We start from the raw sequence: 12,500 nt of genomic DNA, 5'->3' as shown, positions 1-12,500 counted from the left end.
TAAGTAAGATCTGTGGAAAATTCTTTAATTTTCACAAAACAACGAAACGTTAACATTAACAAACTACAATTGTATGACGTTGAATCACTGCTGGCATCAAATACGAAGGACATCAAAAACATTTACAAAAAATGGGTAAATAAAGAAATCATTATAGTTGATATTAAAAGAAGCACAATAAAAACTTTTCACATTATTAACATTATGGTTCTATGCTACGTCATGATTGTCTGTGGAAAAGCAAGATCACATAAAAATAATAAAAACACAACCAAAAGTGTAACAGAATGAAATGTCCTGTTAAGGTTATAAGCAATTTAACAATCATGTGTTTTATAGAAACATTTGGGGATGGATGTATGGTAGGAAGCACTATATCTGTTACTATGATGACAGAGCTTATTCTGGGTGCATTGTCTTCATATATTCATGATGCAATTTGTAGTCTATTCATTATCTGTAAGAAATCAGGAGTGTAACCAATGTTTTGACCAAATACATACACATTTGTTAATATAAAGACTTTTTTCCAAGACTGTCTGGCAGTGCAAACGGCTCAGGTCTAAAATGTATATATTCTTTTCATATAACAGACTCTTTCATTTGGATAATTTGTAAAAACAGCCACGAGCAAAGTTGAACCAAAAAGGGGGTTTGAGTTGTTGATGGATGACAGCAATGACAGAAAGAGGACACAGTTTGCATTATGTCGGAAATGCATGAAACATATATATTTTCTCTTTTCATGTTACATTAGACGTCACCTTTATGCGTCGTACTAAAAATCAATCTCTGCAATACAAATAAATGACAGTTTAGCTTGACAAATGTGACCGACGGCATTATCGGCCTCAAAGGAAGATCCAATAGTTCTTCTGGAAGAAAGTCTGCATGATAAATCATAATAATATAAAAACAAGTGACAATCTGAGGACGTGCTGCTTGGCTCGAAACCGGGGGAAGTAATTTGCCCAAAATATATCGCCAATGCTAATACCGATAAACCAATACCAATCTTGTTCTGACAGTTTTGTCAGTTTTGTCGGACATGACGAGGTAGAGGAGTCACAGGCTCTCTGTTGCCCAGCTGTAGATCGTGTGTCGGGTGTGTAGTATTTGTATTTTATGCATTTGGGTCTAGAAGTGTTGTTCCTTTGAATAAACTAGAGGTAGAGAATATCTGCTCCTAACACAGGAAACCCTTTAAACGGCCCTGAGCCTGTTAATGCACTCTAAGTCATGTGTGTGTGTGTGTGTGTGTGTGCATGTGCTTGTGTGTGTGTGTGTGTGTGTGTGTGTGTGTGTGTGTGTGTGTGTGTGTGTGTGTGTGTGTGTGAGAGACAGAGAACCGGGATGTTATGGTTCTTCGTAGGCTGAAGCTTTGTCCTTTAACAGATCCAAACACACGTGACAGCTCCAGCTCCCTGAAGAGATAGACAAGGATAGAGAGATTAGAGACAGAGGGGGAGGAAAGGTGAGAGAGAGAGAGAGAGAGAGTGAGAGAGAGGTGAGAGATGTTTATTCAATCAACGTATAAGCATGGAAGACAAGGTGTCAGCTGTGCATGTCTGTGGGTGTTTCTGTGTTTGTGTGTGTTTGGGTCTGTGTGCGTGTTTGCATGCGTGCATGTGTGCGTGCGTGTGTGCGTGCGTGCGTGCGTGCGTGCGTGTGTGTGTGTGAGGCCTCACCTTCTGGAGGATGGTTCATTGGCGGCTTCAGGCAGTACATGTGGTAGCCCCGGTCACAGTCGTCACAGAACAGCAGTTGGTCCTACAGAGACAAATGATTCATGTCGATTGCTTTAAAACTACAGAGATATGATTCATGTCGAAAATAATATAACTACTATATAATGATTAATGAATATAATTTAATTGAAAGAAATAGAAGAAAGGCAGGAGGCCCAAAACTCTATTTGATTTGTGAAAACATCTTTGGGGTCATGTCAGTGAAATTATACTTCTAAATCACCTCCTTTATTTGATTTTATTTGATTTTATTTGAAAGGGACCATTTGCAATTAAAAACATAAATGTATCCATTTAATGCATTGCACCAAAGTTAGCCTTAGGCTTATTTGCATCTGCAGTCCCCAATAGTACTGGCTTATTTACTCAAGTTGAATGGTACAGTCTAGTTTCCGTGAAACACATATTTATTCAGTGACTGATTAGGTGACTGAGGACATGAGATATACTCAAAAGTTTAAGTATTTAAGTTTAAGTGTTTAAGGATTTATTTACGATGACAGTAGGACAAACTATGTGTATATCTTTGGCTCAGTGAGAGCCATCTACCACCAGACACGTACGTCATTTTCTGAGGTTCCACATATGCTGCAGGACTTGCACTCGATGCACTGCCACTGGTACGTCTTCACCGCCGTCATCATGTTCTCTGTGAACTGCAGACACGTTGGGTGACCTGTGAGGAGAAGGGGTGGGAGGGGGGGGGAGGAGAGAAGAGGGGAGAAAAAGGAGAGAAGGGAGAGGGAAGGAGAGAAGAGAGTGGGAAAGAGGAGGGAAGGGGATGGAATCGACAGAAGTGGGTAGGACAGAGAAGAGAGATAACGAGGAGAGAAGGGGGCGGGAAGGAGAGAGAGAAAGAGGAGATTAAAAACAGGGTTTGTATTTACATAGGCAGGACACTTCCAGTGAAAGAAAGGTCCTCAGAATATAAACCTACTAATGAGGATATAAAGTTAAACATTGAAGATTGCTTGGGAGGACAGCCTGCATATGTATATAAACGTCCTGCCGGGTATATATATAATGGCGTGCAATAGAAGGACATTTGTTTTTCTGAACATAGAAAGCATGTATGTTAGTATAAAATCATCAATGCCACAGAACCGCATTGAATGGTTTGAGTTACAAAGGATTACAATGATGTCAGCATCGTATGTTGAAAGTTGAACGTTTTTTATTGGTCACGTGTAAAAAAAAAACAGCATTTTACATAAAGTGAAATTTAAAAGGGATTATCAGTCTGTCACTGTCCAAATTACTGAAACCTGAATAAATAATAGATAATAGTAATTTAAAAACTATTACTACTACTACTAGTGTGAGCAAGTGTAAAGGTACCAATGGGGTATCATGAGCCACAAACCAAACCATGGACACATGTGTCCAAGGTGCATGAAAAAACAACTTGTCTACAAATCCTGTGTCACCCGAGCAACAAATAACGACGTATGATTGCAGTTCATAAATGAAGTGATTCAGTAGCACATCAGGTTTCAATGTACAAGATGTGCTGGTTCGCAGCACAGCCGGCATTCTGTGCCTTGCCGACATAAAAGGGACCACGTTATGTACGAACAGTGAGGAGGGCTGATGGAATGCTGATGGCTCTTACCTCCTTCCTGTCCCCTCTGGCCAATGGGAGGGGCTTAAAAAGTTCAGGAAGAGCCCTTAACCTGCCCCAAATTTGGACAGTGGCACAGAGGGTTCCCTTGTCTCATTGACCACTTTGTCTACCCAGATTCCATAAGTATAGACAAAAATATATAAGTATAGGTGCAAAAATATATTGAGCATTGTGTCAAATGTAACCGTATCCAAAAGGACAATGGGGAAGTCATTAGGAAGGTCCGTATTCCAAAAACAGAGCTTTTCTTCAGCATGAAATCTCCTTCCAAATGTCCAAAATGGATGCTGCAATCCAGGGGTTTCAGGTACTCGTGATTATTATATATTTTAGCACAAGACCCTTTAGTGCCGCAAGTCTGAAGTCCATCGTAGCCTCAAAGCTGTCTTATGCTATGAAAGATCCATCCCATTCGAGCTAAAAACAAGGGGAGACTGCCCTCAACCAAGGCTTCATTCTCAGAGAAGAAAACGTCGTCCAGCTCCGGCTTCAAAGCCGTAAAACGTGGACGCCTGGCTGACAGACAGGGACAACTCTTTGAGGGCAACCGTCTTCCTCCCCTCTTCCTCTTCCGGCTACCATGGAAACATCAGCGTACATCAGAGTACGGAAAAGACAAGGCACAGCCCACTCTGACGCCACCAGTGCTAACGCAACCCGATGACGTGAGGAGCTACAGCACTAAAGCGGGTGTTTCTCACTCGACGGAAGCATCTGCTTCTACCCCTGCATGAGATGGAGAATGTGGGGTCAGTGGCTTGGAGAGGTGCGACAGATGAGGCTCCTTTAGCCACTAGGACCAGGGAGAATCAAGGCCAAAGAAAACAAACAAACCAAAGGAAAAGAATGGCCTGGATGTAGGTCTTCTAAAGAAATAGACAGGTTGGTACGATGACACATGCAGGACGGACGCAAGCAGCAGGCATGACACGTTGTTGTGTTGGGAGAGAGAGAGCGAGAGACAGAGCTCCACCCAGAGCTCTAGAGGTTCAGGACGGCTACAGGCTCATTGACGACCCCATCGGGAGGATGATGGACACGAGCGCGGATTGAAAGTAACAAAGCAAACATTGGAAATCATTCAAAATGTGTCTGAAAATATGATTCATGTAATCGTTGTAAAGTCAGTGGTTGCCAACGCAAACCTTTATTATGGCATATGTTTGGCATTCAGACTAATCATTTGAAACGATGATAATACATTGAGAAATGTAATGCAATAGGCTGTATCGTGTCCAGACTCATTAAGTAGGGTGGGGGCCCAGTGGAGCACAGGGATGGGAATAGGGCCAGAACTTTACTCCCGCCCTTTGCAGATCGTGGTGGACAATGCCCATTTGTTTTCTGAATGTAAATTATTGTATTTAAATGTCTATGATCTAGTAAGGTTGGCACTCATCCAATTAAATCTCTTTTGGGGAGTAGGTGCCCCCCCTACTGGACAAGTCCCTGTCCTGTAGCCTTGTCATAATACAGATCAATCCAAATCTTTGAAACAGGACTCTGAAATATATTTCTTGTACATAAATGCCGGATTTAGAGCTTAAATTGTTATTAATAAATAGTTGTAATAGATTCACTTTTCCTTCCATTCTTTTTTTTATCAACTTTAATTCAGGAAATAAATGTTTGGAGAAATGAATTAATGAATAATTGAGAAACAACGTTTAAGAAACACTACATGTATCCTACAACAAGTTGATTCCTACGGTTTTTTTTTTCCTCCGTCCCACCATAATCGCCCTGGAAAGCAAACAGACAGACGGACAGACAGAGAGACACAAAGACAGCTGCAGACAGAGTGAGACGAGGGGAGGAAGAGGCGGCGTGTGTTACCGGAGCGGCCGCAGTCGGAGCAGGACACCAGCTCCTCAGCCTGGCCCGTCTTGCGGTTGCCCTCCTGGTCCCCCAGACAGAAGTCACAGTAGTCGTTGGGGATGATGCTGCCGTCCACCGCCTTCTGGGCTGTCAGCGGGGGAGGACACGCACAGGGTGGAGGGTGAAAGGAGGAGGTGGAGGAGGAGGAGGAGGAGGGGATGGGAAGATGCTAACAAAGGCTAACAGATTGGGGGCTTTGTGCTTGGGGTTCTGAACGGTCACAAAAGACATCAGGACTTAATCACGGAGGCGGGGAATGGCGTGTATGCAGGTTTGTCTAACTACACACTACAAACTACCCCCACACACACACTACACCCGTCGACATACTACACACCACGTGTTTGTACAGTACTACACGCACACAAGTGACATCCTACCACCCCGCGGGACGTCCCACGACCAGACACTTACGTTTGTGGTTGCTGGGCCGGGGGGGCGAGGGCTCTGGTAACTCGGGCTCCTTCTCCTCCTCCCCTTCCTCCTCCGCCAGGTGGGTGTGGGTGTAGTGGTAGCTGAGGCCGGGCCGGTTCTTGTACCGCTTCCCGCAGACTGGAGGTGGACACACGGCCGAGACACATCAGAAACCACTTAGGAGGCACAGGCGTCAAAATAGTGATGGGTTGGCTGGTGGGACGTTTTAAACGTGACCTTGCGTTCTTTTCTCTGCAACGCTACAATACATACGGTGATATGGATGGTGCTCAGATGCTTGTGACGTTCTGAATGCAGCCACGAGGGAGCTACATGGTCAATTGTGGTCTACGTTAAAGCAGTCAATCTGTGTTCTGGATTGATTTTGTCACGTCGGCCATGCTGAATGTTAATGGGTTGACTACAGGGAGCTCTCCAAATGCATCACACACTAAAAAACACAGGGAACGAAAAACTGAATCCCATGCAGCTGAATCACACAGTGAGCAACCACTCCTTGACGGTGGTGTGATTGCTATTCTCAACCCATATCAACGCTCCCATACAAACAATCAGGCTCAGCCCGTTTTACCAGACAATGCTCAGCTATAGTGTTTTAGTCTTGAACATCGTCTTTCCGTGATATAAAAATCCTGCATGTTCATTTGAACCTGATCAAGCGGCCGCCTCTTTATCCTCACAATGTCAAAATGGTTCCATTAGGAATCTGTTGCTACACTTCTATTACAGCGGTAGCCATTAAAGAAGCTCCCTGTTGTGATGCTATTCTACAGCCACGCTATAGTGAAGCCAATCTGTTTTTAAAATACGTCCAATATAAAAAAAAGCTAATGATAAGTTATCTAAAGGTCAGTGCGCATATATTTGTTAGAGGCTTCGCCATTTCTTATTCCTACTTGTGACCAACAGGTTCTTCTACATTGGCTACAGCTGTCTCTCCATGTGCAGTTCTGTACAGCCCAGGAACATGCATATCTGGGTGAACCCTGAGCTAGTTAAACTGACAAGATTAGATTCATTATCACACTCTGGGCCATTAAGCAAGCGTAGAAGAAATGCAAAGTGCCGTTGGTGTTAGGTACATGCAACGCTTGCATGGCTTTGCGTGGAAGCAGCGACTGGTTCTACGAAGCAGGGGTTAAACGCGGGTGTAGCAGCATCACGTCAAACCATTCCCACACTAGCTCGTGTCGTTAGCGTCTACTCTGCTAGGAAGACAAAATGGCGACAGGATTCGTATACCTTCTTCGGCCCTTTTTGAGTTATGCTTTTGTTTGTGTCTATCTGGAACAGAGGACAAGACACAAACGCAGACAATACAAAAAGAAAAAGAAAAAGACAAGAGACAAGAGACATAAAACCAGGATGAAACACGTTCATTTGGGGCTCATTCACAGATCCTGAGCTGTCGGGTTTCGGCTAACCCCAAGAGGCATGCTAGTCGGGTCTGGTTGATCAGTTACGCCATGCTGTGGCAGAGAGGACTGCCCTGCTCGTTGGCAATGGAAACAGAAAGTTTAAGCACAATTAACTGTATCAAAAATTTCTCCCCTGGTGGCTGTTTGTATTTTTCCATAGCAACAGATAATAAAGGCATGTAAAAGGAATCAAAAGAAACTGCACATAACAGAAACACAATGCTGTTACCATAACAAGCCATGATGAAGTGTTAAAAATGTAGTCATTAATCTCACTTTAAAATAAGAGAACCGTTGCTTTTTCTTTTAGCTGAGAAAGCTGAAGCTACGCTCAATCTCGTGGATGTTCATTGTGGCTCGCGTACATTGACCTGTTAGAGGAGCCTCTCACATGTCATGTTCCGTGACACAGGGGGGCGGGACTGAGCGATGAATGAAACAGGCGGAAAGGTAGCTAGACGGGTCACAGGTCACATGACGAATGCATCTAATGAGACACAGGTGAGTTCCAACACGTTGTTCTTTGTCGTTTCTCCTTACTGTCGCAGACGTAAGGCTTATCCTGGTCTTCGGTTGCAGCTGCTTCTGCCTTCTTGCGACTGGAACTTCTGCCCTGCGCAGACATGACAACCCGGCTCAGTACAACAATCCTACACAGACCGCTGCATCGAATGCATGCCATACTCACTACTGGAGGTAATAAGTACAAGATGTACTCTATTTTCTAACTCTCCCCAAACGCACACAATCTCCATTCCCCATATTTCCACATTTTCAGATTAGGTGAACATTTCATCTCAATGTGTTTTTTAAATTAGTTTTTAATGGCCATCTCATATCCATTACAGACACACCTACCTTTCTGTTCCTGTTCTTCCTCTTTGGAGTGTCCACCTCAAAGTCGTCTTCGTCTTGGAACCCATCCCCGTTCTCGTCTGCCTCCAGAACTCTCTACAAACGGATGACAGAAAAAGTTACAGAACAAGAAAATGGGAAGCTAACTCGTCTCCACAGTGCAAGGGATTTATTTATGATGTTTACGCACTGAAAATAATGACATCAGACTGAATGAGATAGCGTGGCAAAGCATAGCATAACATAGCATAGCATAGCATAACATAGCTTAGCATAGTATGGTGTAGCATATAGTGTAGTGTTGCCTACTATAGCATAACACAGCCTATCCTAGCGTATAGCGTAGCTTGGTGTAGCGTATAATAGGGGTGGGAAACATAATCGATTCTTCGATGCATCGCGATTCTTGCTAGAACGATTCTGTCTCGATGTCTTTTTTTTTTTCCTGCTGCAAGATTCTGTTCGCCAGAGGGAAAATTTTGGGAATTTTAAAATTATTGAATTTATCTTCAGTGTGTATTGGCCAATCTTATTTCTTGACACGATTGCGATTCAGCCTACGCATAGCATGTGCGCAAACTCACAGCCAGACACAAGAACTCCTTCTAATTCAAGAGCAGCTTGGCCTTGAATGACATAGAAAAGAAAGATTCGAAAGAAAGTAAATCTGAAACCTATTTTTTGCATGCTTCCATATTGTGTTATAATGCAAGCTGCATTGATTATTGCATTGTTCATAGAAAGTCATATTTGTGAGAAAAGCTTTCCCTCTTATGAAATATTAGATAAGTTAATTCATCTGTTGATGTCTTTAATGATCATCACAAAAGTAGGTAGTGAATAGCAAACTCTGAGTAGCAAACCCAGATGTATATATATTTTTGAAAATCACGCATGGAAACGTACATTACTAAAATTGTTGCATCGAGATGCATCGATAATCGCTTCAGAATCGAATCGTTGACCTCATAATCGGAATCGAATCGTGAGGTGCCAAGAGATTCCCACCCCTAGCGTACAGTGTAGAGTGCCATAGCGTAGCGTAGTGCACCTGTATCTCCAGCAGGGTCTCCTCCTCCGTGGTGAGGCTGTTGGTCTTCTCCAGCAGACTGTCCCCCCTCAGCAGGGCCTCCAGGGCCGTGGCCTCCCCCGGGGGGCCCTCCCGCTTCGGGGCCAGCTCGGCTTCTGGTGGGGGGCGAGGGTCAAGTGGGAAGGGGTTGAGGGTGGGGAGGGTCAACAGAGATGGGAGTGATATGAAATGCAACGAGGTGTTAGATGGAGAAATGCACAGTTCAGAGATTGTGTGTGTGTGTGTGTGTGTGTGTGTGTGTGTGTGTGTGTTTGTGTGTTTGCATGTGTTACTGTCATGTGAAGAAAAAACTATATATAGTGGACGAGAGAGAGAGAGAGAGAGAGAGAGAGAGAGAGAGAGAGAGAGAGAGAGAGAGAGAGAGAGAGAGAGAGAGAGAGAGAGAGAGTTAGGGTTAGAGAGTTATTTTTATCCATGCTTTTACAGGCATGTGCATGTCACATTAAGTTACCTCTGGGGGGGGGGGGGGCACACATGCATGTGTACATGGTGTGTGCATGTATGCGCTTGTGTGCGTGTGTGTGTGGTTTAACCGCAGCTAGCCTTAGCTCCGGTGGCTAGCCACTGAAAAGCCAGTCCCGGGAAGACTCCAAATCAATAAAACCTCAAGTGTGCCAGGTGCCAGATGAAAGAGATGGCTGAATGAGTGTGTCCAACCACGACAGAGGAACTCATTAAAATACTGTTTCCTCATGTTTCAACCGCCCTCTGAATGTGAGCAGATGCAATATCCTTTTGCTTTCATGTCGCTTTATATTTATTTAATTTTTAGGTTTCCTTTCTTCTTTCATGTTTTCAGTTTCACTCTCTTTCATTTACAAAATGTAGCTAAGGATACATTTGCTAAATGTATTATTCTTTCGGTTGCTATGATTTTAAATGGTATGACTTGCATCCTGAATGAATGGTAATATTCATAGTGAATTACATATTTTGTTCATAATCGTCAGCTGTCTTATCTTAAGGATCGTTTTTCTGGGTAATTAACAAGACAAATACATGGGTGTAAAAGACATCATCAAACCCTACACAAACAGCTTCTTCACCTACAACCCATTGAGGATGAAAAAAACACACTTGAAGCAATCCTATGTGTCCCTTAAGGAGCCTTTTGTTCAATACTTTGTTCGATCTTCTCTCATCAATAGGAGGTCATCTCTATTCCTTCTCTGCTTTCTTTGTCTCCCTGTCTCTCACTCTACCTCTGTGCCCTGGCCTCTCCCTCTCTCTCTCTTTATCTGTCCATCTTTCTTATTTCTGTCCAGATGCACACAGTGCTGTGAGCTTAGTGGTCACTCCCCCCACCTTGAACTTTAATAACACAGGGATGTGAATGGAAACGGTTGTGTGGGGAGGTAGGGAGGGAGGGAGGGAGGGAGGGAGGGAGGGAGGGAGGGAGGGAGGGAGGGAGGGATTGAGGGAGGGAGGGAGAGAGGGGTAAAGGCCGTTCAGGGACTGAAAGACTGTCTTGTTTTAATGCTGCTATGCCTTCCTCTTCCCCCCCCCAACTCCCTCCTCGTGCCCTCCTCCCTTCCCTCCCCCCTCCTCACTTCCTTTCTTTTGCCTTCCCTCCTCCCTCCCTATATCCCTCCCTTCATTCATGTCACCCACCCTTCCTATATCGCATCCTTCCATCCTTGTTACCTTCTTCCTTCTCTTCCATGCCTCCATTTATCAATCCCTTCATGCATGTCACCATTCCTTCCTTCCTGTCCTCCTTCCTTCTCTCTCTATTTTATGTCCATTCATTGCAACCTATCCCCCCTCCCTCCCCCCCTCCCCCCTCCCTCCCCCCCTCCCTCCCCCCTCCCTCGGGGTCATCATGTGTTTTCTTTGTGTCTGAGAGGACGCAGCGCCTTTAAAGATGTCCTCTCTCACCTTGACGCTCATTTCACCCCTGACCTCCACCGCCAGCCCCACCCTCCCGTCCCCCACTGCACCCCCGATCTGCCTCCCCCATTCTCCCCCCCCGAACCCCCTCCGTCTTCCCTCCAACCAATGTATTTTCTTTCCTCCCTTCGTATTTCCTTTTCTTTTCGTCAATTATTAATTTCCCTACTGCCTAAACCCTCTCCCTCGCCCTCCCTCTCGCCCCCTCTCTCCTCCCCCTCCCTCCCCCCTCAGCCCCTATGGGAATAGGTGGGAGGGACATGGACACAATGTTCTGGTCGGCCAAGGAGGGGTTGACCCCCACACTGCACGTGCACACACACACACACACACACACACACACACACAAATGTACACAATCAGACACAAATACAAGCACACACTATTCACACACATGCAAAGACACACACATACATACAAGCACACACACACACACACACACATCATCATAAATTGATCTAAAGAACCCACAAACACAGCCCAATAGGTTGTGAGGAGGTGCCTGATGTCAGGGTCGGGCTGATTGGTTATTGATATGGTTAACGCCATGACACAGCAGGATGATCTAAGGTGGACACCACTCTGTTCCCTTTCACGCTCAATTCTAGGCGTTATCCGAAACGACTTGCCATAAGTACATTTGTCAGGAAAGAGAAACAACAACGTATCGCTGCCGGTGCAATAAAGATATTTATAGAAACAATTGCCAACACAATTGCTAGCCCATTTGTATAACAAAGATAGCTAGGATAAGACGCTACACAATGCTAACTGTTTTTAAGTGCTAACGCTGAAGCCAGTCTGACATCAAGCCCAAAGTACTCATATTGAGCAAACCAACTCACTAAGAGTGCTGTTTATCTCCTATACCGATTATACCATTTATATCACAATTGGTTGAAAACTATAAAAAGATATCTGCAGATGGAATGACAACCTCCAGGGCATTGATAACACGTGAAGAGATAGTTGGGCGATTTAAAAACAGCCTAAAGAACCACAGTGTATCTTCATGAAGACAAACCTCTCTGCTTCAGGAAGCATTCAATACACATAAAACATTTTGTAAAAGCCCCTGAGAAAGAAAACCTTCTCATCCCCCTATCCTGTTATGATAGATATCTCAGCCAAACGCCCTGCTCTGGGACCTAGCTCCTCGTTTCACAAGACACTGAAGAGAGGTATAGTGTTTTAGCAGAACAACACATAGCACAAAAGATCTCTCTTCCATTCCTCTGCTTTAGGCATCCTGTTTGGTTTTTCTCTGGTGCCAACTCAAGGGATGTTATTTTCTTGTGAGAATAATTGCATTGTGCAGCCCGGTATTGCATTGCATTTTAAAAGACAGCTCAGGAAAACAAAAGTTCGGCAAAACACAAAGACCTGCCTTTATTTCCCCTCCTTATCCAGTTCCCTGGACATTCCTTTGCTAAAATCCCCCTTCGATAGGCCATAAATATGCATACACGGGTGCCCACACAGACACACAAATACACACACACGAGCACGGACACACAGACACACACACACACACGCACAAGCACGCAGCTAGACACTCACAC

The 12,500-nt window shown here is 44.4% G+C and overlaps 1 protein-coding gene across 2 annotated transcripts in view; it reads right to left on the bottom strand.

Moving 5' to 3' along the window:
• Positions 1–4: 4 nt before the first annotated feature.
• dpf3 (double PHD fingers 3) overlaps positions 5–12,500 on the bottom strand; it is a 25,068-nt gene continuing 12,572 nt past the window's right edge. Inside the window, exons 4-12 of one of the 2 annotated variants that reach the window (XM_030346089.1) lie at positions 9,010–9,143; positions 7,962–8,054; positions 7,644–7,716; positions 6,928–6,969; positions 5,665–5,802; positions 5,209–5,337; positions 2,312–2,424; positions 1,689–1,770; positions 5–1,424 (exon numbers count right to left, since the gene is read on the bottom strand). In XM_030346089.1, the coding sequence (XP_030201949.1) occupies positions 1,357–1,424; positions 1,689–1,770; positions 2,312–2,424; positions 5,209–5,337; positions 5,665–5,802; positions 6,928–6,969; positions 7,644–7,716; positions 7,962–8,054; positions 9,010–9,143 (872 nt within the window). In that variant the 3' untranslated portion in view covers positions 5–1,356. The remainder of the gene's footprint in view (positions 1,425–1,688; positions 1,771–2,311; positions 2,425–5,208; positions 5,338–5,664; positions 5,803–6,927; positions 6,970–7,643; positions 7,717–7,961; positions 8,055–9,009; positions 9,144–12,500) is intronic. The other variant, XM_030346090.1, reaches the window with a different exon arrangement.

Source organism: Gadus morhua, chromosome 21 (assembly GCF_902167405.1).
Source record: "Gadus morhua chromosome 21, gadMor3.0, whole genome shotgun sequence".
Lineage (NCBI taxonomy): Eukaryota > Metazoa > Chordata > Actinopteri > Gadiformes > Gadidae > Gadus > Gadus morhua.
The sequence above is the reverse complement of the archived record's forward strand: the minus strand, read 5'-3'. Positions and strand labels throughout refer to the sequence as shown.